Consider the following 27,111-nt stretch of genomic DNA (forward strand, 5'->3'; position numbering starts at 1 on the left):
CTCGGCACCGAAGTCTCCACCGGCACCGAAACGTTCTTCAACATCGATGCCTGAAAGTCCATCGGCACCGAAAACTCATTCGGCACCGAAACCTCAATCGGCACCGAAAACTCATTCGGCACCGAAACCTCAATCGGCACCGAAAAATCAGTCGGCACCGAAAAATCAGTCGGCACCGAAAAATCAGTCGGCACCGAAAAATCAGTCGGCACCGAAAAATCAGTCGGCACCGAAAAATCAGTCGGCACCGAAAAATCAGTCGGCACCGAAAAATCAGTCGGCACCGAAAAATCAGTCGGCACCGAAAAATCAGTCGGCACCGAAAAATCAGTCGGCACCGAAAAATCAGTCGGCACCGAAAAATCAGTCGGCACCGAAAAATCAGTCGGCACCGAAAAATCAGTCGGCACCGAAAAATCAGTCGGCACCGAAAAATCAGTCGGCACCGAAAAATCAGTCGGCACCGAAAAATCAGTCGGCACCGAAAAATCAGTCGGCACCGAAAAATCAGTCGGCACCGAAAAATCAGTCGGCACCGAAAAATCAGTCGGCACCGAAAAATCAGTCGGCACCGAAAAATCAGTCGGCACCGAAAAATCAGTCGGCACCGAAAAATCAGTCGGCACCGAAAAATCAGTCGGCACCGAAAAATCAGTCGGCACCGAAAAATCAGTCGGCACCGAAAAATCAGTCGGCACCGAAAAATCAGTCGGCACCGAAAACTGCGTCCCCGCCGAAACAAGCTCATAAAGACCCGAAGCGGACGTCACAGACACCACCTTCGGAGCCAGATGATCTTTTTCGACCAGATCCTACTCAGAAGCGGATCTACATCAATCCTAAAACGGGACATGTGACTGCCATCCCATATAAAAAGCGGAAGCTGGACACTACACCTCCCCCAGCTCCCATACGGAAAAAGGACTGTGCTACTTCACCACTTCGTCCTTCCTCTCCTGTTTTACCTCCTAACCCGTCCCCCCCTCCTCCTCCTGCTTCTCCTTTACCTTTACCTTTACCTTTACCATCTCCCTATCATTCACCTCCTCCACAGGATGATAATGATGACTTAGGGGGAGGGGCGGACCCTGATTTATTTGATGATCCTGCTGACCCAAACGACCCTTTTACGTTCCCAGACCCAGCACCCATGGATGACTGGTCTTATCCTATACCTGACATGCCTGACCCCACTACCTACCCTTCCAAGCCCTCCCCTCCTGATGACCACCTAGGGTACGGCCAACTTATAAATAGGGCAGCAACATTCCACGGCGTTACAATGCACACAGACGCCATTGAAGAGGACTTCCTCCTTGATACCTTTGAGCAGTCACAAAAGACTGTCCACATACTGCCCATGATCAAAGGGGTTATAAAGCATGCTACTGAAGTCTTTAAGGACCCTGTTCGAGCTAGGGTGCTCAACCCACGCATCGAAAAAAAGTACCGACCAGCCCCGCAAGACCCTGCATACATTAAGGCCCAGCTCCCTTTAGACTCCCTAGTCGTATCAAATGCCAGGAAGCGCGCTAACTCTCAGACAACTGGAGAAACGCCTCCCCCAGACAAGGAGTCTAAGCTTTTAGAAGCCTCGGGCAAACGGGTCGCCGCGCAGGCGGCTAACCATTGGCGTATTGCGAATACCCAGGCCCTGTTAGCCAGGTATGATAGAGCGCATTATGACCAACTTGAGGACCTTATGCAGCATCTGCCTGAATCTTTTAAGTCCCAGGCCTCTGACCTCATCCAAGAAGGCAAATTAATATCTAATGCCTCCATTAAATGCGCCTTAGATGCAGCAGACACTGCTTCTAGAGCGGTCAATACTGGCGTCTTACTCAGACGACATGCCTGGCTCCGTATTTCCGGTTTTAAACCGGAGGTTCAAACCGCAATTCTAGCTCAACCTTTCAACCAAGAGCAGCTATTTGGCCCTGCAGTGGATACTGCATTAGAAAAAATGAAAAAGGATAATGAAACTGCCAAGTCTATGGGAGCACTGCAGTCTCACCAGAACCGGGGTTCCTTTCGTCGCTCCTTTTATAGAGGAGGCTCCAAAAACACATCAACTGAGACCACGTCCACCTTTAAAAATTCTGGACAAACATCCCCTAACAGAGGTTACTTCCGGGGAGGTTATAGGGGAAACAATAACAAAGGTCGAGGGCGGGGCAACAACAACAACACCCGCACCTCACCAGCCACCAAACAGTGACTTGCCACCACTCCCCCCAGACCATTCCACTCCGGTCGGGGGGCGACTCCAACAATTCCTACCTGTCTGGACTTCCATCACCACAGACAGGTGGGTAAGACAAATTATCCAGTCTGGCTACTGCCTCGAACTCATACAATCCCCCCCAAACATACCGCCCAAACAACGTCCAATGTCCTCGCATCATCTCTCTCTCCTCAAACAAGAAGTTCAATCCCTGTTACAAAAACATGCGATAGAACCAGTCCCCATTCAACATCAGGGAAAAGGGGTATATTCTCTATACTTCCTCATTCCCAAAAAGGACAAAACACTAAGGCCCATACTGGATCTCAGACTACTAAACCAGTATATACATTCGGATCATTTTCACATGACCACTCTCCAACAAGTCCTCCCACTTTTACAACAGGGAGACTTCCTCGCCACATTGGACCTCAAGGACGCATACTTTCACATCCCTATGCATCCCGCTCACAGAAAATATCTACGATTTGTGGTAGATGGGCAACACTTTCAATTTACAGTTCTCCCATTCGGAGTAACAACGGCACCCAGAGTGTTCACCAAGTGCCTAGCAGTCGTGGCAGCGCATCTCAGAAGACAACAGATCCATGTCTTCCCCTATCTGGACGATTGGCTCATAAAAGCCAATACATACCAAAAATGCGTTCTCCACACTCATCGCACGATTCAAACTCTCCACGATTTGGGATTCACTATCAACTACCCCAAATCCCACCTACAACCTTCCCACTTACATCAGTATCTAGGAGCAACCATAGATACATCCAAAGCCATTGCCTATCCCAGCACTGCCAGGATAGCCAGTATACAAAATCTCATCTCTCAATTTCAAACTCATCCATCTCTTCCAGCAAGAGTGTTCATGCAGCTCCTAGGCATGATGGCGTCATGCATCTCCATAGTCCCACACGCACGACTTCAAATGCGTCCCTTACAGGAATGCTTAGCACAACAGTGGAACCAAGCTCACGGACAACTTACCGATCTGGTGTTGGTGGACAGTCGCTCACTTCGCTCACTGAAATGGTGGAACACCATCAACCTGTCCAAAGGGAGACCGTTCTTAGAGCCTCTTCCACAAGTTGTGCTAACTACAGACGCATCTCTCACGGGGTGGGGAGCCCACCTCCTTCACCATACCACTCAGGGCAGATGGACCAGTCAACAAAAACTGCTCCACATCAACCACCTGGAACTCTTAGCAGTGTTCCTAGCACTAAAATCCTTTCAAATTCACCTAAAGAACAAAACTGTCCTCATACGCACAGACAACATGACGACAATGTATTATATACAGAAACAGGGAGGGACACACTCTCTCCAACTGTCCCAACTGGCACAGCAAATCTGGAGATGGGCAATTCCCCAAAACATCTACCTGTTAGCAGAACATCTCCCAGGGATCCACAATCAAGTGGCCGACCTCCTAAGTCGCCACACACAACAGATCCACGAATGGGAACTACACCCCAAGGTTCTACTCCCCTTCTTCCAAAAGTGGGGACAACCAGACATAGACCTGTTCGCCACTCCCGAAAACACAAAATGCCCAACCTTCGCCGCCAGGTTTCCACACCCACAGTCGAAGGGCAATGCCCTATGGATGAACTGGTCAGGCAGATTTGCGTACGCCTTTCCGCCTCTCCCACTAGTTCCATTTGTGGTACGCAAACTGAAACAACAGTCACTAACACTAATACTAGTGGCTCCCACTTGGGCACGTCAACCGTGGTTCACCACACTTCTGGAACTATCTTTAGTTCCACATCAAAAGCTACGCCTCTCCCCGGATCTGTTAACCCAGAACCATGGAGAAATCAGACACCCAGATCCTCAAACACTGAATCTAGCGATCTGGCTCCTGAGGTCCTAGAGTTCGGTTACCTCAATCTCCCTCCAGACTGTATGAATATCATAAAAGAAGCCAGACGCCCTACTACTAGAGCGTGTTATGCCGCTAAATGGAAACGATTTGCCATCTACTGCGCTAATAATGACATACATCCATTGGATGCTTCCATCCAAAACATCATTTGCTATCTACTACACTTGCAAAGATGCAATCTAGCGTATTCCTCTATACGTTTACACCTAGCAGCCTTGGCAGCCTACTTGCAAAATAGGCAACACCTGTCCCTTTTTAAGGTACCAGCCATCAAAGCGTTTATGGAAGGTCTCAAAAGAATTCTTCCCCCAAGATTGCCACCTGCACCAGTGTGGAATCTCAATGTGGTTCTAACAAGACTCATGGGTCCCCCATTTGAACCTATGCACAAATGTGAATTGCAATTCCTAACATGGAAGGTAGCTTTCCTTATCGCAATCACTTCCCTGCGCAGAGTAAGTGAAATACAAGCCCTTACACTTGAGGAACCTTTCTTACAACTACACCGTAACAAAGTGGTTCTTAGGACAAACCCTAAATTTCTTCCAAAAGTGATTTCCCCTTTCCACCTTAACCAATCAGTAGAACTACCGGTCTTTTTTCCAAATCCAGACTCGGTAGCTGAAAGGGCCCTACATACCTTAGATGTCAAAAGAGCCTTGCTTTATTACATCGACAGGACAAAACCTTTTCGAAAGACAAAACAACTCTTTGTTGCTTTCGCGCCACCACACAAAGGCAACCCGATCTCCAAATCCGGAATAGCCCGGTGGATAGTTAAATGCATCCAAATATGCTACCTCAAGGCTAAACGTACACTTACAGTTCCCCCTAGGGCGCACTCCACGCGTAAAATAGGGGCTTCTATGGCCTTCTTAGGCAATATTCCCTTAGAAGACATTTGCAAGGCAGCCACATGGTCTACCACGCATACCTTCACTAATCACTATTGTGTTGACGTGCAGGCCAAACAACAGGCCTCCGTGGGCCAGGCTGTCCTAAAAACTTTATTTCAAGCTGCTGCAACGGATACAGGCGACCACCGCTAAGGGGAGCACTGCTGTATAATCTATCCTCAGTGTGTGATCTGCAGCTCATATGCCTCGAACGGAATATGCTACTTACCAGTATGCATCTGTTCTTGGCATGTAGAGCTGCAGAGTCACACACGCCCGCCCGCCTCCCCGGGACCTGTATCTGTTCCAGCATCCGTCTTACTTAGACATTACACATGGACATCCTTTCTTTCTTTTCTATATACTCCATCTTTTCCCATCATGGCGAAAAACAATCTGCCGATGGAGTGGATGCCCATGCGCACTGTTGTCCAGGGGAGGAGTCACCAACCTCGTGACCAAAGGCTTCTTCCGAAGACAACAACAACCTGCAATCATCCGAGCCCAACACCAGATGGCGATCTTATCCTCAGTGTGTGACTCTGCAGCTCTACATGCCAAGAACAGATACATACTGGTAAGTAGCATATTCCTTATTTTTCAACGGAGCGGTCGTTCCAGTTCTGAAGGTCCTTCGCCTGCTCGGTCTGTTCGCCTCCTGCATCCTGTTGGTCAACCATGCACGCTGGCGCATGAGGGCACTCCAGTGGTGCCTCCGCAAGCAGTGGTATCAGCACAGGGGAGATCTCAGGGAGTCTGTGAGGATCTCCAGAGAAGCTGCAGCGGATCTGTCTTGGTGGAGCGTGGAGGGCAATCTGTCCCAAGGAAAGCCCTTTCATCTACCTCCATCGGTGACCACAGTGATAACGGATGCATCCACTCTAGGGTGGGGTGCTCATCTGGGGGATCTGGAGATCAAAGGTCTTTGGTCTCCGGAGGAAAGGTTGCTGCATATCAACCTTCTGGAATTACGGGCGATACGTTTGGCACTCAAGGCCTTCCTCCCTTCCCTTCGCGGTCAGTCTATTCAAGTCCTGACGGACAACACTACCGCGATGTGGTATATAAACAAACAGGGAGGAGTGGGGTCTCTTTGTCTCTGCAGAGAGGCCCTGCGTCTATGGTCCTGGGCTCAGCACCATCAGATTTGTCTGATGGCAAATCATCTGGCCGGGGTTCTGAACGTGCGTGCGGACAATCTGTCGGCAGTTCTCCGCCGACCACGAGTGGAGGCTTCATCCGGAGGTAGTTCGGATGTGGGGAGCTCCTCGGGTGGACCTGTTCGCCACTCACGAGAATGCTCACTGCCCGTCATTCTGCAGTCTCCAGTATCCGATGCAGGGAGCGTTGGGGGACGCGTTTCAGTTGAGTTGGGGCTCACGACTCCTTTACGCATTTCCTCCCATACCCTTGATTCCTCGGGTTCTGAGGAAGATTCGCCAAGACCGGGCCCAAGTCATATTGATTGCCCCGGATTGGCCAAGAAGGGTGTGGTATACAGATCTACTTCACCTCTCCTCGTGCCCTCCGCTCCGTCTCCGGTTCTACACCCCCACCTCCAGAGCTTACACCTTCATGCCTGGAGATTGAACGGGGCAACCTGAATTCTTTTTCTCTCCCGCCAGATGTGGTGGACGTTATTGTATCGGCCAGGCGACACTCCACCAAATCCATATACTCCTATAGATGGTCTAAATTTGTTCTCTGGTGTGGAGAGAGGTCAATTGATCCCTTGAAGGCTCGTTTGTCTAACATTCTGCAGTTTGCCCTTTCTCTTGCTCTGCAAGGCTTTGCTGTGGCTACAGTTAAAGGATATTTATCGGCTTTGTCGGCTTTCCTATGCCTGCCGGATCAGCCGTCCTTATTTAATTCACCTATTGTGCTTAGGTTTCTCAAGGGCCTCACAAATAAATTTCCTCCTACTCCCTTTATTGTACCTCAATGGGACTTAAACCTTGTACTGACTTATCTTATGGGTTCTCCCTTTGAGCCCTTACATAAGTGTCCCTTGAGACTGTTATCGTTTAAAACGGTTTTCCTCATTGCAATCAACTCGGCAAGGAGGGGCTCTTAGTTCAAAACCCTCATTCTTGACTGTGCATGCTGAACGAATGGTGCTCCGGACCAGGGCTGCATTTTTGCCTAAAGTGGTAACTCCCTTCCATCTGGGGCAATCCATTACCCTTCCTTCTTTTTATCCTCCCCCTCACCCTTCCAAGGAGGAGGAGGAGAGGCTTCACCGTTTGGACCCTAAGAGGGCGGTGAGCTTTTACCTGGACAGGACGAAGGACATCAGAATTGATGATCAGCTCTTCGGTGGCTTTGCTGGCTGCAGGAAGGGCCGAGCGGTGCACAAGCTCACCCTTTCCAGGTGGATTGTCTTGTGCATCAAGATTTGTTACTCTTTGGCCGGTAAGGAGCCTCCGGAGGGTTTAAGAGCTCATTCCACTAGAGCAAAGTCTTCCACCTCTGCTTTGTCTAGGGGGGTTCCTGTGGAGGATATTTGTAGGGCGGCAACTTGGGCCTCCCTTCACACCTTTGCAAAACATTATTGCTTAGATACTGAGGTGAGGAGGGACGGGCATTTTGCTTGTTCTGTTCTTCAGGATTTTCTGGTGTAGAAGGTTGGACACCCTCCTCCGGGAGTGGGGACAGCTGTGGAATCTATTCACAAGGTGAGGAATCCACTGGCAGATGTATCCATCAGAAGAACAAGTTACTTACCTTCGGTAACGCTTTTTCTGGTGGATACAGTATCTGCCTGTGGATTCCTCACTGACCCACCCGCCTGCCCGTTGTCCATCCTTCTATACCAGTAATTCTATGGCTGTAATTCTATTGATGGTTTCAAATGTGTTTTTTAATGTCAAGGGCATTGTTATTTCTAGTGCTTTGATGTTTATTCTCCACACTGTGTGTGTTGATATGCATGTTGTGTACTGTGTATACTGTTTATGTATATATTGCTGTCAGTCCGTCCGTGTGCCTCGAAGGCACGGAAAAAAGGGGCGGAACTGACGTCATCACGCCGATGGGGTCTTCTTATGGAGCCGGTGACGTCAGCGGAGTCGCGAGCGGAGCCGTGTCTCTGTGACGTCGCCTTCAACCACATCGGCGTGGACTGCTACAAAAGTTTCCGAATGTTGCTGGCGCAGGGGATATTCACAAGGTGAGGAATCCACAGGCAGATACTGTATCCACCAGAAAAAGCGTTACCGAAGGTAAGTAACTTGTTCTTTAGCCCCCCGTGGCATATGTACAGGGGAGTGGAGATTGGAGCGCCCAAAAGTTTTCTACAAAATCTGTTTTCCTCTATGGGAACATTTGGCAATACCCCATACCTCTGCCCCAGAGGTAGCTATTGGTACACACTGAGACTTAAAAAAATCTTTAAAATGTCTGGAATTGTGCCCCGATCTTTTAGGGCGGGGAGTGTGAGGATTGAATTAAAGGCCATCGAGAACTTATTTTCACAATACACCATATATTCACACCAGGTACCGTTAGCAGCGAAGACCATCCCCAGATAAGGAAAAGTAGCAGTGCAGGTTAATTTTTGGTCTCCCACAGAGATAGAATTTAGAGGACATTTCCTTGGCCCACAGGACATTATGAATGATTTCTTAAAATGTGTGCATAAATCTAGGCCGGTCATAAAATCTGTAAATCCTCAACTAAAGTGCGTAGTGCATTTGGTGTGCGACCTATTAAAATCGCATCATCTGCGTATAAAAGCACCGGGAGAGTTTTGCCTTTGATTCTGGAAATATCGTTGGTTAGTGTAATCAGTGATTTATGTACATTTTTATGTAAATGATAAAAAGAAGGGGGGCCAGAACACACCCTTGCCTGACCCCTCTGCCTACGCTGATATCGTTGGACACCTCTCTATACATATGGATGGACATCTCTATTCTTTTCTTAATAACTCCATTCTCACTCTCTGCGGGCAAACTATTTAACAATGGAGTTAATACCCATGCGCACTATCACCGAAAGGAGGAGTCCCCTACCTCGTGACTGGAAAGACTTCTTCGAAGAAAAACAACTTGCAAACATCCGGCCCAACACTAGATATAAGAAGTATGCAAAGCATGTGAATCTACAGCTCTACATGCCAAGAACAGATGCTTACTGGGTAAGTAACATTATCCTTCCTCCCCCAGGATTGCATTGACTTCTTTTCTTTGAAAATTCCTCTAAGTGTGGAGTTGGTTTGTATGAATACTTGAAAAACTGCATATGAGAAAAAAGTGAATTACTTACCTTTTGTCTAGGAGATGTCTCATGGGATATCTAGCCATATCACACTGATTAGGAAAAGTAACTTGAAAAGTAATCCAAGAAGTTATGTTTATTGTAATCTACAAAGTAACTAAAAATGCATTCTGATTTGTGACTTACCTGTAAATCAACCAACTGCATTTGAACCTGCATTCAACTGTAATTTACTGCATAAATCTCGCAAATTATTAAGCTTACCTGCACCAGGCTTGGCGTGGTTCTAGAAATAAAATAACTAATAGTTTTATCAAAAATCTTGGTCTGAGTTCAGTCTTTGGGTGTGTGAAGACATCACTTCTTCCCTGAGTGTGTACAATAAATGCTTCACACTACCCTCTGATAAAGCCTTACTGCTCACCCATTCTACCACAAGTAGAGAGTAAGGCGCTATCTGCTTTTACCTCTGCCTACCTCTGGGGTTCCACTGGTCTCTGTTCACACTATACCTCATTTTGCTATAGTATATACAGAGCCAGCTTCCTACATTGGTGGGATCTACAACTTTGCATTTGTTGGACTGACTTGGTCAACACCTGATCACACAACAGAACTCCTAAATTGTCTTTTCAAAGATATTGAGTTGCTATTGACAAATTTTTCCAAATTACTAAGTCTTGTTAGGTCCTTGGTTAAGTCCCTTTGGAATTTTAGAAAAATAAAAACTCACTTTAGTTAGGGGTAAGAGGGGTTCGGATTTTTGTTAGAATGTCTCTCAACAAGAACCCAACTGTTAGTGAAAATATAACAAATGACATAGAGAACATGGTTGAGGAGCTCAACCTCACCCCTTATCTCCATTTAGCATTTAGGGAGTTAAGGTCTCTATGTAATCTTAAAAACATTACCAATGGATCCCATCCCTCCAAACTAAAGCTCCAGGAGCTGTTCCCATGATATGCTAAGGACCACCCAACTGAGCAAGGTGAAGACCTCTCAGATGGGGAAGAGGATGAGGATAACTACCAGCCCCCCTCCCCCCTCACTTCCTAGGGAGAACCGGGCCCCTTACTCCAAGAATACAACTCACAGCACCTAGTTCCCACACAGGTGGGTCAGGTACTTGAGTCCATGGAGGACAGCCTCAATGAGGAGAATAACGTTTTAGTGAGGCTGGCCAAAAGATTAGACCTAGAGACCAGACTCCTGGCTCTAGAAAGAGCAGAGATAGACCTAGCACCCATCAATGGTAGCAGCAACTTAATAGTGTCTGAGAACAATCTTATGATCCCAAAAAGTTGTACCTAAGTTTGAGTATGGTGATATCACGAAGTGGTTCACAATCTTTGAGAGGGCTTGTGAAGCAAGAAAAGTGAAGAAAACTCACTGGGGTACACTCCTTTGGGAACTGTTCTCTGGTAAGTGCAGAGACAGACTTCTGACCCTTAGTGGGGCAGAAGCGGAGTCCTATGAACTCTTGAAGGGCACCCTGACTAAGGAATTTGGCCTCACTACTGATGAGTATAGAATTAGACGAGGGGGATAGGGCTCAGAAAACCCAGAGTGAGCTCTGGGTGGAATTTGTTTACTACTCAATGAAACACTAGGTGCCTGGTTGACTGGAAGGAACGTGCAAGATTGATGGTCTTTATAATTTGCTTATGAAAGAACACATTAAGTAATTGTATTGATTAAAAGTTGCATCGGTATCTGGTAGACCTAGGTCCAATTTCTCCCCAAGAATTGGGCAAGAAGGCGAACCACTGGGTCAAGACATGGGTGACCAGGACGTCTACTGGTGTTGACCAAAAGGAAGGGGTTACAAAACCTCCTCAGAGGAAAGACAGTGAGCCTCTTTAAGATAAAAGTTAGGAGTCCCAGGTAGCCCCCCAAAAACCTGTCCAGGAGGGTGGGCTCAAAGACACCTCTGTCCTAAACAATACAGCCCCTAGTGTAGCTACAGGGGTTGCCAGTGTATATTTGGAAGGGGGGTTCCTCAGATGACGAAGTCCTCCTAGCCTTCAACTGTAAAATGGGCCCAAAAGGTGAGTTAGAGATTCCAGAGTGGATTAGACACTTCCACCTTCTAGTGAATGGAATCCCAGCCACTGCCGAGAGATACCTGTCCTAGTCACACCACTGTGGTGCATGACAGGTTGGTTCTCTCAAACCAGTATGTCTCAGGGGAACCAAAGCGAGTAAGGGCTATCCCAAGAGAGGTCACTGTTAGGCCTGTGGCTGTAGTGCCCCTTGAAATAGCTGGGTCCCTTCGTTGGAGAAAGGCGGTAGTCAATAAGGACCTTCCCTTTGATTGTCTCCTTGGGAATGACCACCTAGAGGTTGGTCTGAGACAAAGTTAGGTACTGGTACAAGGCCAGTTCCCACCCAAGGATCCTTTGAGGGCTGAGCCTGCAGATAAGCCCCAAAAGAAAGAGTGTAGGAAAGGTGGACAACTATTAGCCACAATTCCAGTAGGCCAGGGAAATTCTATCCCAATAAGGGAGAACTCCAAAATTGGCAGTCCACCCTAGCACACAAAAAAACAGACTAGTCAGGCAACTGTCCAGCCTGAGTTGGTGGCTTCTCGGCTGGCAGAACAGAGGGTGGAAAAAACACCCTAAAGCAGCAGACAGGCAACCAGAACCCAAAGAAGCCTGTAAGGTAGCCCCTTAACTTACCAGTGAGGAGCTAAAGGTGTGGTTCTGGGCACTGACAGCTGTCAGTAGCCTCTGCTGGGTGTTGGCCTTCATGGCAGCACTGGCCTAGCCCCCTGCCAAATAGCAAGTTAGGCCCCCTGACCCTATTGGTCATGGTGGGGTTACTCAAGCTGTGGCTAACCTCTGTGGGTAAGCTGGGTTTTGCCCTAGCTAAGTTAGAATTTGCATAGGTAAGCATTTCTGAACCCAAGCTAAAAAGATGGGGTAAAGACACTAAAGAACTAAGAAAGGAGCATTGGGAATTAGGTCCTGAAACTGTTGATAGGCTAGCTCCCCAAAGGGACTGACCTGGACAGAAGTATGTCACCGAGAAATTCATCAAGACCCAGCTGACTACATTCATCGAAGAGAACACCATCCTCGACTCTTCCCAGTCTGGATTCCGCAGTAACCACAGCACCAACACCGCCCTTCTTGCCGCCACCGACGACATCTGCGTGCTCCTAGACCAGGGCCACACGGGACCCTCGTCTTGCCGCCACCTACGACATCCGCGTGCTCCTAGACCAGGGCCACACGGGGCGCTCATTCTGCTGGACCTCTCCGCAGCCTTCAACACCCCAGACTCCATGACGCTGGCGTATGGGGAACCGCCCTTGATTGGATCTGCTCCTTCCTCGCCGGCAGAACCCAAAGGATCAGACTCCCACCCTTCCTCTCCAAACCCACAGAGATCAACTGTGGAGTACCCCAAGGATCATCACTCAGCCCCACGATTGTCAACGTCTACATGGCTCCCCTCGCTGCCATCGTCTGACAGCATGGGCTCGGCATAGTATCCTACGCCGACGACACCCAGCTCATCCTCTCCCTCACGAAGAACCTTGAAGACACCAGACTGCTTCCAGGAAGGAATGAAAGACTTCGCAGCCTGGATGAGCAGCAGCTGCCTAAAGCTTAACTCTGAGAAGACAGGTCCTCGTCCTGGGTCCCTCCCCCACCACTTGGGACAACACCTGGTGGCCCTCTACCCTCGGAAACCCTCCCACCCGGACCGACCACGCCCGAAACCTACTGCATCATTCTAGTCTCCTCCCTCACTGACTTGCCAGATTAAGACTGTCGCCTCCACCTGCTTCACCAGCATGACCTTCAAGTGGATCCCCCCACCACCACCACTGCCGCCCGATTCGTCCTTGGCACTCCACGACATGATCACATGACCCAACACCTGCGAGACCTCCACTGGCTCCCTGTTGAGAAGAGTAACCTTCAAGCTACTCACCCACGCCTACAAATCCCTCCACATTGGACCCAAATAACTCAAGAGTCTTTCCACGTACCCAGAAGAAACCTCTGCTCCGCCGCCGACCTCGCCCTAGCAGAAACCCTGCACATCTGCAGAACCTGAGCAGGTGGGAGAGCCTTCTCCTACGTCGCCGCCAAGGCTTGGAAAGAGCTCCCAGTCAACATCAGACGCTCCCCAACTCTACACACCTTCAGGAAGAGCCTCAAGACCTGACTTTTCGGCTGAGCCTGTGCTCCCTGCATATGGGCCGGACTTTTCAGTGCTTATGAATGTGATGAGGATTCCCCTAGAAGAGAACTAGGATTACAGGTAAGCAATTTATCTATATCCTATTTCTTGTATTATGTCCATCACCCATTTAATGGCAGCGGATGAAGAACTCAGTTCCAGGCCAGTACAAACCAGGATAGTTGACTTTGGGCTCAGAAGCTTAAAATCAGTTTAGCAACATTTTAAAATGTTGCAGACCCTCTGTTGTGTAGTAGCCCTCTTTAGTAATTACTGCACCAGGACACTCTTCGTGAGCAGCAATTGCACTTTGTAAGGGCTGCTAACATATCCTGCATTAATAGATCCTAGTAACAGTCTGCCAGCCTTCCCATCATTCCCACTGTTCGATTCCAATTAAAGGGAAAAACTTTAACATTTTTAAGTTGTGAGCTAAATAGTTACTTTGAACTAAAATGCAAATGTTTTATGTTTTTTTCACCTGTGGTGCAGCCTGCTGTCCATGTACAAGGTCAGGAGCCCTTAACTGCTTCAATGTTGGCATCTGCACCACCACAAGAACAAAAGCAAATGTTGGGTAAGTAGCATAATGTCTCAATGCAACTTGATTTATTTTGTTGCTTAGAAGGTGCCATGCAGTTTATTAAACTTAGCTTAACTTTGTTCAAGGAATCTTGGTTTATTGAAGCCTTTGTGGTTATGGGAAAAATGTGTTAAAGACACATTTTCTAGGTTGACTCAATGTTGGTCTCTAATCTTTCATTCATCTCATATTGATCAATTTGACCTCCATTTAAGAAATAGCCTGTAAAAATATAAATGTAGGTTCATTCACTATAGCACTGCAATGTGTTTGTATGCAAAGCAAATCCCTGTTATCTGTGGCCGTGGGTGCAAATTCCTGCATTTAGTACAATAATTGTGTCCTCAATTCCAACGCGTTTCACACACAATTTGTGCCAAAAGCTTGCTCTGGCCTATACAAAACATAAGTCAAGACAATGACCATGCAGCATCTTCCTTTGATCTAATTATGTACTGATATGAGCAGTAGATATGTGCTGAGCAAGGATCTGTGGTGTCAACTGAGCCCTAACCTGTCTTTTGTACTAAACCTTAAGTTGGCTGTACCTGTCCTCCAAGCTGAAAGACCTTGAGTGAGACCGAATTTCAGATCCTGGCACTTCTGGAAGTAACCTAGAAGCAACTCTGGAATCTAGATTATGTTGGTTCCATGAAATGGTACATCAAGAGGTACTCCTAGACTTCAATCCTTTTGCCAGTACTGATACTAGATATTGCCTCATAACCATTGATTGCTCTCAGGACACCCAGCATGGCCTGACGAGAGGTCCGCTAAGTTAAACATTCCTCTTTTGACACTGGATTTAATAATCTGAAAACACTGGCATTGCACACTTAGCAGTCCTCTGCTGCCACTAGTCCCCTGGTGTCTTCAAACCAAAATTGGATGTTTTTCTAATGCTAGCCAGAAATAAGTGAACATTTTCTAGGATGTTAAAGTTATATAAAGCTCCAGGAGAAGGACCTAGGTTTCTCCCAATTCATTTGTGCTATTTAAGTGATGCTAGTTTTCCAAAAGATTATGATCTCCCCCTGACAAAAGAGAAGTTTCAGATGAGGTAGGCCTGTGATGTATGTACCACATCATCCATTTAATTGATAGCAGATAGTGCATGAGGTTTGTTGGATTAGGTGCTGACAGCTTTGTGGGAGCCCATACTAAAGTTGGCATGATCGGCTTTTAGTTTGTATGTACCACATCCTCAATTTCATTGGTAGCAGATAGTGCATGAGGTTTGTTGGATTAGGTGCTGACAGCTTTGTTGGGAGCCCATACTAAAATTGGCTTGACCGGATAGAGTTTAAAAAAAAAAAAAAGCATTTTCAACAAGTACCTAAAGAGAGCTACCAAATACATAGCACAGAATGTTAAATGTGTCCTTTCCTGGATATATGCTTGCCAATATAGAGTTACTGCAAATAGAAACTGATGTAGGAGCATTAAAAACTGTGGCCTAGAAAAACAGCTTTGCAGGTAGCTGCCAAAATCAGTGAATCAAGATACCATCAGAAAACCGCAACAGTTGCAGTCTCCCCAAAAACAGTACCATCAAAGACAGCAGCAAATAGTCCACTTCCTTCCAAGTCTGCTCGTAAAATGTTCCTTCCAAATAGTGACTTCCTCTATGCCACCTTCTATATGCCACCCAGAGGGGAATGGAGAGCATCACTTTCCATCTTGGCATGGAATATAATCATAAAAGTCAGATTGTTGCTGAATATACAGCAAAATAGCAATATCCTACGGTTCCAATCTCCTCTGCCTGGCAATTCATAGAATGTCTTGCAAGTACCATCTCAAACAGCTGTAGGAGATGGTCCTTCCCTTGCTGTAGCAAAGGTTTTGGAACCTAATCACTAGTCTTGAAGATATTGGGATTTTTGCAGAATTAACCTGTTCTACATTCATATGTTGTGCAATGTTCCGCTATCTAATAGTAGGATTGAGAAAGGTCTCCTGACAAAACGGTTTGGCTTTTCCCCCACAGGTAGTTAACATTACCCATGAGGACATCAACCTTCAGTGCTCCAAAGAATTGAGGCTGGCATTAGAATTTATTGTTCCACCAGTTTGTGAGCTTTGTTCTGATCAGGATTGGAACCTAAAAAGGAGGATTGGTACTGGGCAGTAGTTTTCCTGTAAAGTTCCGTTCTGTTCAGTATTTACCAGGGATTTTAAAAACATAGTTTGACGAGGTATAGGTTAGTCAATTATACTGAATTTTGAGATGCTATTCATTCAACTGAAAATAAAATTTTCCGTTTGTGTTTTCTTGTTATGTGATTTTGTATAGTCAGTTCATTAACCACTCCATAAAAAGAAGAAAAGGGGCCAGCCAATACGTATACTCACACAGCCCCCAGTAAACTTTTGAGCCTGTTTCGGCTTTTACTGTTGGTTACTTCCATACTCCACCCAACAAATTTCACAATAGCACTGTTAACCAACAATACTGTCAAAATTCCTTCAATTTGAATCCCAACTTTGTCCCTTTAGCATTTTATTACCACACCTCATCTTAATCCCAAATGGCCGCCTTTATTAACAATTACTCCGGGTGTCTTTCGCTGACCCTGAACCACTCCAATACTATTTGAATTCCAGCCCTGTATACCCCACTCCGGACCACTTCCCGACCTACTGCAGTGATATTACATTTCAGACTACAGTGACAGATTCTGGTCTCTTTAGCCTCAATTTGGTATGCTTACCGCTATATTTTATTTCATACCCGCATTTGACTCATGATGTGCTTGTATTTGACATCTCTCCCCGATTCACCGTATCTACCGATTTTTAATTTCCACCAGACTATGATGTTCTGTGGCGTTGACTATTCTGTTTTCCTTATTCGTTATTCTTTCATCACTTGGTATCAACTCTTACATTCTTGGTCGATCAACTGCAATGTTGATGTCTGGGTGTTTTTTACAGTAATTTTTCTCTGCTGAGACAGCCACACCTAGGTCATCTTCAGTGAGATTCACAGGTACATCTATGTGCGTCCTATATTAGTATCTACCCCAGTTGTTGTTATGCCCATTAAAGATGCTCTGCTTTTGCCCTTTAGAACTCCCTTTTATCAACCTAGTGACAACTAAGTACTACTGTGAATTGGAACGGTAGAAATGGTATGAAACCACTGTTACTTTTACTCTTAACTCTCATTATACTTGCTTTCTGACTTAGAAACCACAATAACTCCATTCTCTCTAAGCTACTACTGCTTCTGTTTGTACTATCTTTAATTAAAACAACTCCCTATTTTTGGTCCCCTACGCCATCCCTAGTCTCTCATACTTAATACGGATGATAGCCATCACTTCAGTTTTTCCATATTGATGACTGTCACTCTCACAGCGATATGGAATACCTATGACAACTGATATTTTCTACTTAGTAAACTCCTACTTGACTAGCATACGACTAGAGTAAGTTTTTTTGCAGCGTGAATCTTTCTGGATTCACTATGCTGTGCATTATTCCGCGATCTTGTGGTTGGGTCCGGATTCGTAGTCTTTTCTTTGTTTTTTTTTTTGTTTTTTTTTTGTAGCCCAGGTGGGCGTCGACGTCCACCATTTGGTGCACCTCCCGTGACGTCGTCGTGCTTCCTGCGGAAGTCCCACCTTTGGGGCGCCATCTTCAGATTCTTTTTTCCGCCGTTGGGTCTGGATCGTCATCGGGAAGCTCCAGAATTACACTCGAAGGAAGAAGGAAGAAAAGCGAGTTTCGTCGATAGAATCACTAGAAGATATCAGGAAAGGAAGAGATTTCATCAGGAGCGCGAAGAAAGGAGGACCAGCGCCCCTTTTCTTCGACGGCCTTGGAGAATGCACGCTCAGAGACCCTGAGCGCAATGGACAAGACGCCATTCAAGTTCTGCCCAAACTGCCACCACAAGTTCGCGCAGAAAGACCAGCATCCGGTCTGCAACCTCTGCCTACCGGTCGATCACCAGAGTATCGACTGCAACGCCTGCTCAGCCTTCGCGCCGAAGACACTCAGGGTGAGAGAGCGGCAGAGAAGAGCCAACGCCAACATGGATGGCAAAGGGAAGCCCCCGACGCTCTACGATCTGGGCCTCTCCACGGACGACGAGGACAACGTCGCCGAGACAGCCGAAAACTTCACGGTCGTAGAGACCGACAAGAAAAAAGAAGACTAGGTAAGAGAATCGTCGAGCACAAAACAGAAAGTACCTCGACAACACGAGGGTGACTCGAGAAAATCTGAGTCAAAGTCCACGAAGGGAGCCCCGGCGCCGAAAACTTTGACGTCCAAAGGGGGAACCACGGACAAGAGGCCGAGCGGATCCTTAGAAAAGGACTCCCTGGTGCCGAAAGACGCCGAAAGGCAAGGGTCGTCGAAAGCATCCCATGAAACGGGCCGATCGACGCAGAAAGAACGTTCGACGTCGACGCAAGTTTCATCGAAAAGACCCGCGGTCGACGCCGAAAGCATCTCCGAGATGGAGAAAAAGAAGAGGCGGCTCGAGGCCGAAATGGAGAACATCCTTCAAAGGAAGAAGGAGTTCGACGCCAGGATGAAGGAGTTCAAGATTCCAACGGTTTCATCGGCGGACGTCGGTGAGGGCGAAGACGAGTTCGACGCCGAAGGGCTGACAAGGGATCTCGAAGAGGAAGAAGAGCCCTATTATGAGGGAGAAGCCGAGGAAGATGACCAACGGTCGTTCTACGAATCGGCGGCATCTACCAGCAACGACGTCGAATGGCACGATCTCGACACCGAAAACCCGGAGGAGCCCGTGGACACGTACCCTTCGAGGCCTTCGCCACCCGACGACATCGGGGTCTACAATATGGTGGTCAGGAGCGCAGCAATGGCCTTCGGCGTCAAACTCGACGAGGAGAAACCGAAAGCCGATTTTCTCGTCGAAACACTGCTCCCCATCCAGACAAGGAGCCAGTTCCTACCCATGCTACAAAGCGTGATGAATCAGGGGAGAGAAGCCTTCAAGGAACCTGCGACCTGCCGGTCGATCACGCCCAGGACAGAGAAGAAATATAAGCACTCCTCCCTGGACCCCCCTTACATCAAGGGTAGCGTGACTGCGGACTCCATCATAGCCTCCACGGCCAGGAGAAGGGCCAACGTACCAGCAACTTCGGGCCCACCTCCGGATAAGGAGAGCAGGAGGATTGACCTCACAGGAAGAAAGGTCGAGAGGAACGCCGCAATGCACTGGCGCATGGCGAATTCAAATGCACTCCTCAATAGACACCAATACCAGCACTGGGATGAGATGGGGGAACTAGTAAAGCACCTCCCCGAAGAATACCGCCAGAGAGCCTCTCACCTGATAGACGAAGGCAAGAACATCGCCAACTCCTGTATAAAGACGGCGTTGGATGGGGCAGAGACTTCAGCAAGACTCATGGCCATAGGGGTCACAGAGAGGAGGCATGCATGGCTAAGAATCTCGGGATTCAAACCGGAAGTGCAGAACAACATCCTTGGCACCCCCTTCAATGGAGAGACACTGTTCGGAGCAACAGTGGACGACAAGCTCACCCAGCTGAAAAAAGAAAACGAGACGGCGAGGTCCATGGGGGCCCTACAGCTGAGGGGAATGAGGCGAGGAAATCCCTCGAGGAGACCCTACGGTAGGGGAGGAAGCCAGCAGGGGACGTCGCACCAGGCGTTCCAACAAAGTCAGCAGGGTGAAGGTCACGGACAAGGTCAGCAGAAGCAAAACTGGCAATATCAACCTCGGGGCCAGTCCTTTCGCGGGAGAGGGAACGGACGTGGCCAAAGGAGGAGAGGGGGCGAACAGCCCTCGACGAAGTGACTCAGCACGCAAGAGGACGCCTACCCTCGTCAGGACCCCAAGGGTGAGGCGCAAAAAAGTGTCATCAGGGGGAAGAGAAAATTCAAGAGCCTACGAGCATACGACACCAGTAGGCGGAAGACTGAGGTTCTACCTTCAGGAGTGGCGGCGTATAACCACAGACAAGTGGATACGGAACGTTGTGCAGTACGGATACTGCGTAGATTTGGAGAAAAGACCTCCAAACAGGAAACCAAAGGGAAGACTGAGATCGGCCCAAGAACTGGCAATACTCAGAGAAGAAACGCGGAAACTCCTGCAAAAGGGAGCCATAGAGACAGTGCCGTTCAGAGAACGCAACAAAGGGGTCTACTCAAACTACTTCGTGGTCCCGAAGGTAGACGGAGACCTCAGACCCATACTAGACCTCCGTTACCTAAACAAGTTCATCAGAACGCAAAGGTTCAAAATGACTTCACTGCAGGAGGTCCTGCCACAGATAAGAGAAGGGGACTTCATGGTCACCGTGGACCTCAAGGATGCCTATCTTCACATCCCAATAAACAGAAGGCACAAGGGCCTTCTAAGATTCAACATCGAACAAGAACACTACCAGTTCATGACCCTGGCCTTCGGATTAAAATCAGCACCAAGGGTCTTTACAAAATGCCTGTCGGCGGTAGCGGCGCACCTACGAAGGCAGGGAATACATGTCTACCCCTACTTGGACGACTGGCTGGTCAAGGCAAACTCACGCGGAAAGTGCGAGAGGCACGCAAAACGCGTAACAGACACCCTCACGAATCTGGGATTCTCGATCCACTGGGGAAAATCATCGATGGAACCGGAGCAGGTGAAGATTTTCCTGGGGGCAAAGATCAACTCCCGCAACAGTACAGTAGTGCCCAGCGACAGGAGGACAGAGGCTCTACTGAAGGAGGCGAAGCTCTACCAGAAGGGGCGAGCTCTGACAGTGAGGGCTGTGAGCAAGATGATGGGGATGATGGCGTCCTGTATCCAGCTGGTGCCGAATGTACGCCTGCACATGAGACCATTCCAGGAATGGCTACAACAACAATGGTCACAAGCAAACGGAAGTTGGGAGGATCTAGTGGTTGTTACGCACGCAGTGCAGGAGGAGATAACTTGGTGGAACAGAGACAACATAACAGCAGGGAGAAGCCTGACACCACCAATCCCAACAGTGACCATTACCACGGACGCATCGCAGAAGGGATGGGGAGCGCACATGGACAACCTCAGAGTGAGGGGTCTATGGGCCCCAGCAGATGCGGTCCGCCATATCAACTACCTCGAGTTGAAAACAATCCTGCTAGCCCTGAAGGCATTCCAGAGGCACCTGTTCAACAAGAGGGTGTTGGTCCAAACAGACAACACCACGGCGATGTTCTACATCAACAAACAAGGGGGGACACAGTCGTTCCTGCTCTCATCCCTAGCTCAGGAGATTTGGAGATGGGCCATACCTCTCAGGATAGATCTACTGGCAATTCACCTACCGGGGAAGGACAATGTGGAGGCAGACTGGCTAAGCAGGCAGACCTCAGCATCACACGAGTGGGAGCTCAATGGCCAGGAAACGGAGAAACTCTTCCGGAGATGGGGGACTCCCACAATAGACCTTTTTGCAACACGCCACAATGCAAAATGCCAAAGCTTCGCGTCCAGGCAACCAGATCAGCAATCCAAGGGAAATGCCCTATGGATAAGCTGGTCGAGGACATTTGCCTACGCCTTTCCACCGATACCCCTGTTGCACAGAGTGCTCGACAAGTGCAGAACCAGCAACATGACCCTGATCCTGGTGGCTCCGCAGTGGGCGAGGCAGACATGGTTCTCACAAATTCAAGAAATGGCACAAGGCGACCCATACAGGTTCGAGAGGAGGAAGGACCTGCTCTCAATGCAAAACGGAGAGGTCCTGCACCCAGAGCCAGAGACCCTCAACCTGGCGGCATGGCTCCTGAAGACCTAGAGTTCGCACACCTAAGATTGCCGCCGAGCACGATGCGAGTGCTACGGGAGGCGAGGAAACCAACTACACGAAAATGCTACAGCGCAAAATGGAAGAGGTTCACTGTGTGGTGCCGGAAAAAGGGCCTGCAAAACAGAATGACAAGAGACTCAACAGTACTGAGGTACCTCACACACCTTCTAAAGAGTAACCTCTGCTCGAGCTCACTAAGGGTACACCTAGCAGCCATCGTGGCCTACACCAGAGGTGAAAAAGGTGGAAGTTTCTTCAGCTCGCAGGTGGTGAGGAGATTCATGGAAGGAGCCAAAAGGATGGCCACCCCGAAAAGGTTGCCGCCGCCGGCATGGAATCTGAATGTGGTCCTGACGGAGCTCATGAAGGCACTGTTTGAACCCATTCACAAGGCCACACTGCAGATGTTGACTATGAAAACAGCCTTTCTCCAGTATTTGGGGTGTCTTTCATAGATTCACATGCTTGAATATTCCCCGTCGTCGAAGTGGGAGTCCCACGGTATATATAAAAAGCAATAAGTATCATGTATATATACGTATACACATACCTAACCACATAAGAGTATATACATACCCAAATAAACATCTATATATAGTTCAAATAACATATCAAGTTAAAAATACCATAGGATAGCATTGAGACATAGGAAAGCATTGAGAAAAAGAATCACTTTGCTAACATATCACTGTCACTTTATAGTCCAAACTCCAGCCAATCAGGCGCTAGCACCCTCTAGAACCTTCTCCTCAGAGGCTCAGGCCCTCAGATTTTCTACCGCACGTCGTGTGAAGGGAGTCTCCCTGAGCTCTGCTCAGTTCTTCTTCTGGTTTGAGGTTTTTTATCTCTCATCATGTCTGCAAGTAAGAAATCTCTTTTCCGTCCTTGTTCATCTTGCGGAAAGTCAAGACTTTTCTCTGAGGATCCCCATGAGAAATGTATTTATTGTCTGTATCCTGATCACAAGGTGGCTAATTGTAAGATCTGCAGAACTTTCTCTCACAAAACTTTGAAAGATAGAGAAGGTCGCCTTTTGATATGGCTTCAAAAACTAAAGGACACAGACAACCCACTTTCTGAGGTGGAAAGTGTAGCCTCTGTCAAAACAGGAGTCTCCTCAAAGCGTGGAAGTGTCCAGGACTTGCCATCTCCTTTTCTGAAAAAGAAGAGACTTCACCTTGAGGAAGTGTCTACAGGCAAGGTCTCTGTCTCCACGTCTGCGCCCCCGAGACGTAGCTCTCAGGCGCCTGTGACTCCGTCAGCACATGTTTCCAGTCAGAAACTTTCAAAACCGTCGACGGGCCCGTCGACGGCCCCTCCGTCGACGAGATCGGCTACTTCATCAGCCTCGTCGACGACGGTGACGACGGTATCGAGTAGATATCCTTCGTCGACGACACTGACTTCGTCGACGTCTTCTCCGTCGACGATAGTATGTGTGTCTCTTAGAACTGTCTCGTCGACGATACCACTCACTTCTTCGTCGACGACTGGGAAGCTGGCGCTTCCGTCGACGTCCACAACTCCGTCGACGATGGGTAAAAAGAAGAAGAGGAAATCTTCCTCGTCGACGACAGCCTCGTCGACGACAGCCTCGTCGACGACAGCCACACCGTCGACGACAGCCACACCGTCGACGACAGCCATTCCGTCGACGACAGCCATTCCGTCGACGGCAGCCACCCCGTCGACGACAGTCCCGTCGACGACAGTCCCGTCGACGGCAACAACCTCGTCGACGGCAGCTCCGTCGACGATTGCTTCGTCGACGGTCGCCTCGACGACGGTAGGGTCAAATTTTGCGACAATGCCATTGGTGCCAATGTCAACACCAGCACCGGGGTCTGTGGACAGCTCCTTAATGCTTCGTCGTAAGGCCATGCTAGACCCAGTGATGTTACCACCTGGACCACGGCCACCTCGTCAACTATTTCCCTCAGGGGATGAGGACGATTCGGATGAAGGCGATCAGTCTCTTTTTCGGGATGCTCATAGTCCTTCGGAGCTCCATATAAAATGCCAAGAGTCTGAGGAGGATGAATTTTATGAACAGGAAGAAGAGCAAAATACCTCTGCTCCGGTTCCTATGATGCAGCTTCCTGTGCAGCTTGTTTCCAACCTCCAATATATGTTGGAGGACTATAATCGTCGTTTTCCAGCATCCCCTCAAAATACTCCACGTGAAGCGCCATCTGAGGTTCCACCTCCTATATTGCCAACGATACCCACGCCCTCCACACCTGCACTGCCTTTCAATGCAGAGGATGATAATATGGACAATCCGGATACGGAAGAGGGCGAGCTCCCAGAAGACGACACTATGGCGGACTGGGATGATTACCAAATCAATTCGCCCGCATCACCGCCAAGGTCACCAGTCAACTCGCCACCTGTCGACATAACAGGGTTCCATCAGCTGATGGAGAGAGCAGCACAACGCTTTCACCTTCCCATGGTGGTCAGGGAAGAGGACTGTTTCTTATATGACTTCAAGTCCCAACCTCAGAAACAAGTACGAGCTGTGCCAATCATAGACTTCATATGGAATGAAGGCCTAAAATTAATGAAGACACCTAATTCTATTCCGGCGGTGCTCCCACGCCTGGAGAAAAAATATAAAGCTCCGGATTCTTCCCCAGCCTGCTTGGTGTCTCAACCTAAGCCGGACTCAGTGATCACACAAGCGGCACAGCGCCGCTCCAAGAATCCATCATCTCCAATGTCGGCGCCTCCGGACCGCGACGGCCGTCGCCTGGATGCTATAGGCAAGAAGTTTTCAACCATGGCGTCAACAACGGTCCGGGCTGCGAATTCCTTGGCTATCCTCGGCCGTTATGATAGACAGATGTGGTCGGACATGGCTGCATTGGTCAAACTTATACCGGAGGATTCAAGAGCGGAAGCTCAGAAAATCCTGCAAGAGGGAGAAAGGGCGTCATCCGAGATCATTGACTGCTCTGTTGACATCGCATCCACCGGTTTTCGCCAATTGGCGGGAGCAGCCGTCCTAAGAAGACAGGGCTGGCTTCGGTCAACCTCTTTTCGGCAAGAGGTCCAGGCTAAGATTTTGGACATGCCATATGACGGGGAGTCATTATTCGGCCAGCATGTAGAAGATGCCTTGCAAACCATTAAAAAGGATACGGATACGGCTCGTTCCCTCGGCACTCTACAGTTTAAGAAGCAGCCCTTTCGAGGTGCGCGCGGCCGCGGCACCTCCTCATCATCATCCTTTCGTGGCTCCTCGTCCCAATACCGCTCGTACAATCAGGGGCAACAGCGGTACTATTCACAACCGCAGCAGTCCTACAGACAGCAAAATAGCAAGTCATACAGAGGAAAGTCGAATTACAGAGGAAATTCAACCAAGAAGCAGTGACTCTGTACGGAAAGTACTTCCTTTTCCCAGTTGTCCTCTAGTTCTCGTTGGAGGAAAAATCTCCCAGTTCTTTTCAACCTGGTCCTTAATCACTTCGGACCGCTGGGTCCTGGATATAATTTCAAGGGGCCACGCCCTAGAGTTTGTGAAGGTTCCTCCACGCACACCGCCATCCGGGCCACCACCCGCCCATCTCAGAGAACTTTTCAAACAAATCCAAATAATGTTAAACAAGGGTGCCATCGAAGTGGTTCCGAAATATCAAAGAGGGTTGGGATTCTATTCCCGTTTTTTCCTCATACTAAAGAAATCAGGGGAATGGCGTCCGATCCTCGATCTCAGATTGCTCAACAAATTTCTCAAGACTCAGTCCTTTCGGATGCTCACATTGAAGGACATCCTCCAATTCTTTTCTCAGGAGGATTACATGACAACGATCGATCTGCAGGACGCATATTTCCATGTGCCCATTCTACCACGCCACAGGAAATACCTACGGTTTCGAGTGGGCCACAGGGACTACCAATTCAAAGTCCTACCCTTCGGACTCTGCTCAGCCCCGCGGGTCTTTACAAAATTCCTAGCCCCGGTGGTGGCTCACTTACGACAAGAGGGTATTCAGATATACCCCTACCTGGACGATTGCCTCATCAAAGCTCAATCCTCTCACCAGGCGGCCCTCGATACCCAGCGCTGTCTCGATCTGTTTCAGTCCCTGGGGTTGTCGATCAATGTGCAAAAATCTCAACTCACGCCGACTACGTGCAAGACTTTTCTCGGCGCTTGTATCAATACGAGCACAACCATGGCCTTCGCTTCAGCAGAACGTCAGGAACGGATTCAACAGCTTGCGAGCTCCATCGCAGCAAAGCAGTCAGTTTCAGTCCGCATATTAAAATCCTTTCTGGGAATGGCGTCCTCCTGCATCGCTTTGATCCCTCTCTGCAGACTAAAAAGTCGCATCATCCAAGAGGAGTTAGACAAGCAGTGGCGCCAGGTTTCCGGTTCCTTCAACGATCAGGTCGTGGTGTCACCCCGCATGGCTCAAGCGCTGCATTGGTGGACTTGTCCTGCCAACATCGCAGCAGGAACATCCTTTCTGTCGTCAACCCCAGAACTCGTCCTTACCACGGACGCATCCATGGAGGGTTGGGGCGCACATTTTCAAGATCTATCCGTCAAGGGCCTATGGTCAGCGGCTCAGCGTTGCTGGCACATCAACAGACTGGAACTGATGGCCATTTTCTTGGCGTTGAAATCCTTCCGCCTGCAGTTCCAAGGGAAGTCAGTCCTCATTCAGACGGACAACACCACGTGCATGCACTACCTGAACAAACAGGGCGGGACGAGATCTCCACTGCTCTCCCGTCTGGCGCAGAGGATTTGGAGTTGGGCCATACTCCATCAGATGACGATACAAGCAATTCATCTGCCCGGCATTTCCAATACTCTGGCGGATGCACTCAGCCGGTCAGCATCATCAACCCACGAGTGGGAGTTACATCAACCGACGCTGGAATTCGTCTTCGACCTTTGGGGTCACCCGACAATCGACCTCTTCGCAACCCCGCAGAATGCAAAATGCCAGTCCTACGCAAGCTGGTTTCCCCACGAAGGGTCGTGCGGAAATGCCCTTTCGATCAATTGGTACGGGATATTTGCGTACGCTTTTCCGCCGATTCCGTTGATTCCACGAGTGCTGCGGAAGATGAGACAACAACCGTGCCATGTACTTCTAATAGCTCCACGGTGGCCTCGGCAGGCATGGTTTTCGGAGTTGCTTCTCCTATCCCAACGCGAGCCCATCCTTCTCCACCTGAAGCCGGATCTGCTCACAATGAACGATGGTCGGATATGCCATCCGAATCCCAGATCTCTCAGCTTGTCGGCTTGGAACCTGAGCACCTTG

At 48.7% G+C, this 27,111-nt stretch overlaps 1 protein-coding gene across 2 annotated transcripts in view; it reads left to right on the forward strand.

The window, feature by feature from the left end:
- The window catches only part of PABPC1 (poly(A) binding protein cytoplasmic 1), a 541,973-nt gene that overhangs the window by 424,508 nt on the left and 90,354 nt on the right, over nt 1-27,111 (forward strand). For both annotated transcript variants that reach the window (XM_085605165.1, XM_085605166.1), the window contains exon 13: nt 13,934-14,018. In XM_085605165.1, coding sequence (XP_085461291.1) covers nt 13,934-14,018 — 85 coding nt within the window. The remainder of the gene's footprint in view (nt 1-13,933; nt 14,019-27,111) is intronic.

The sequence above is a fragment of the Triturus cristatus genome, chromosome 5_1 (assembly GCF_964204655.1).
Source record: "Triturus cristatus chromosome 5_1, aTriCri1.1, whole genome shotgun sequence".
NCBI classification, from domain to species: domain Eukaryota; kingdom Metazoa; phylum Chordata; class Amphibia; order Caudata; family Salamandridae; genus Triturus; species Triturus cristatus.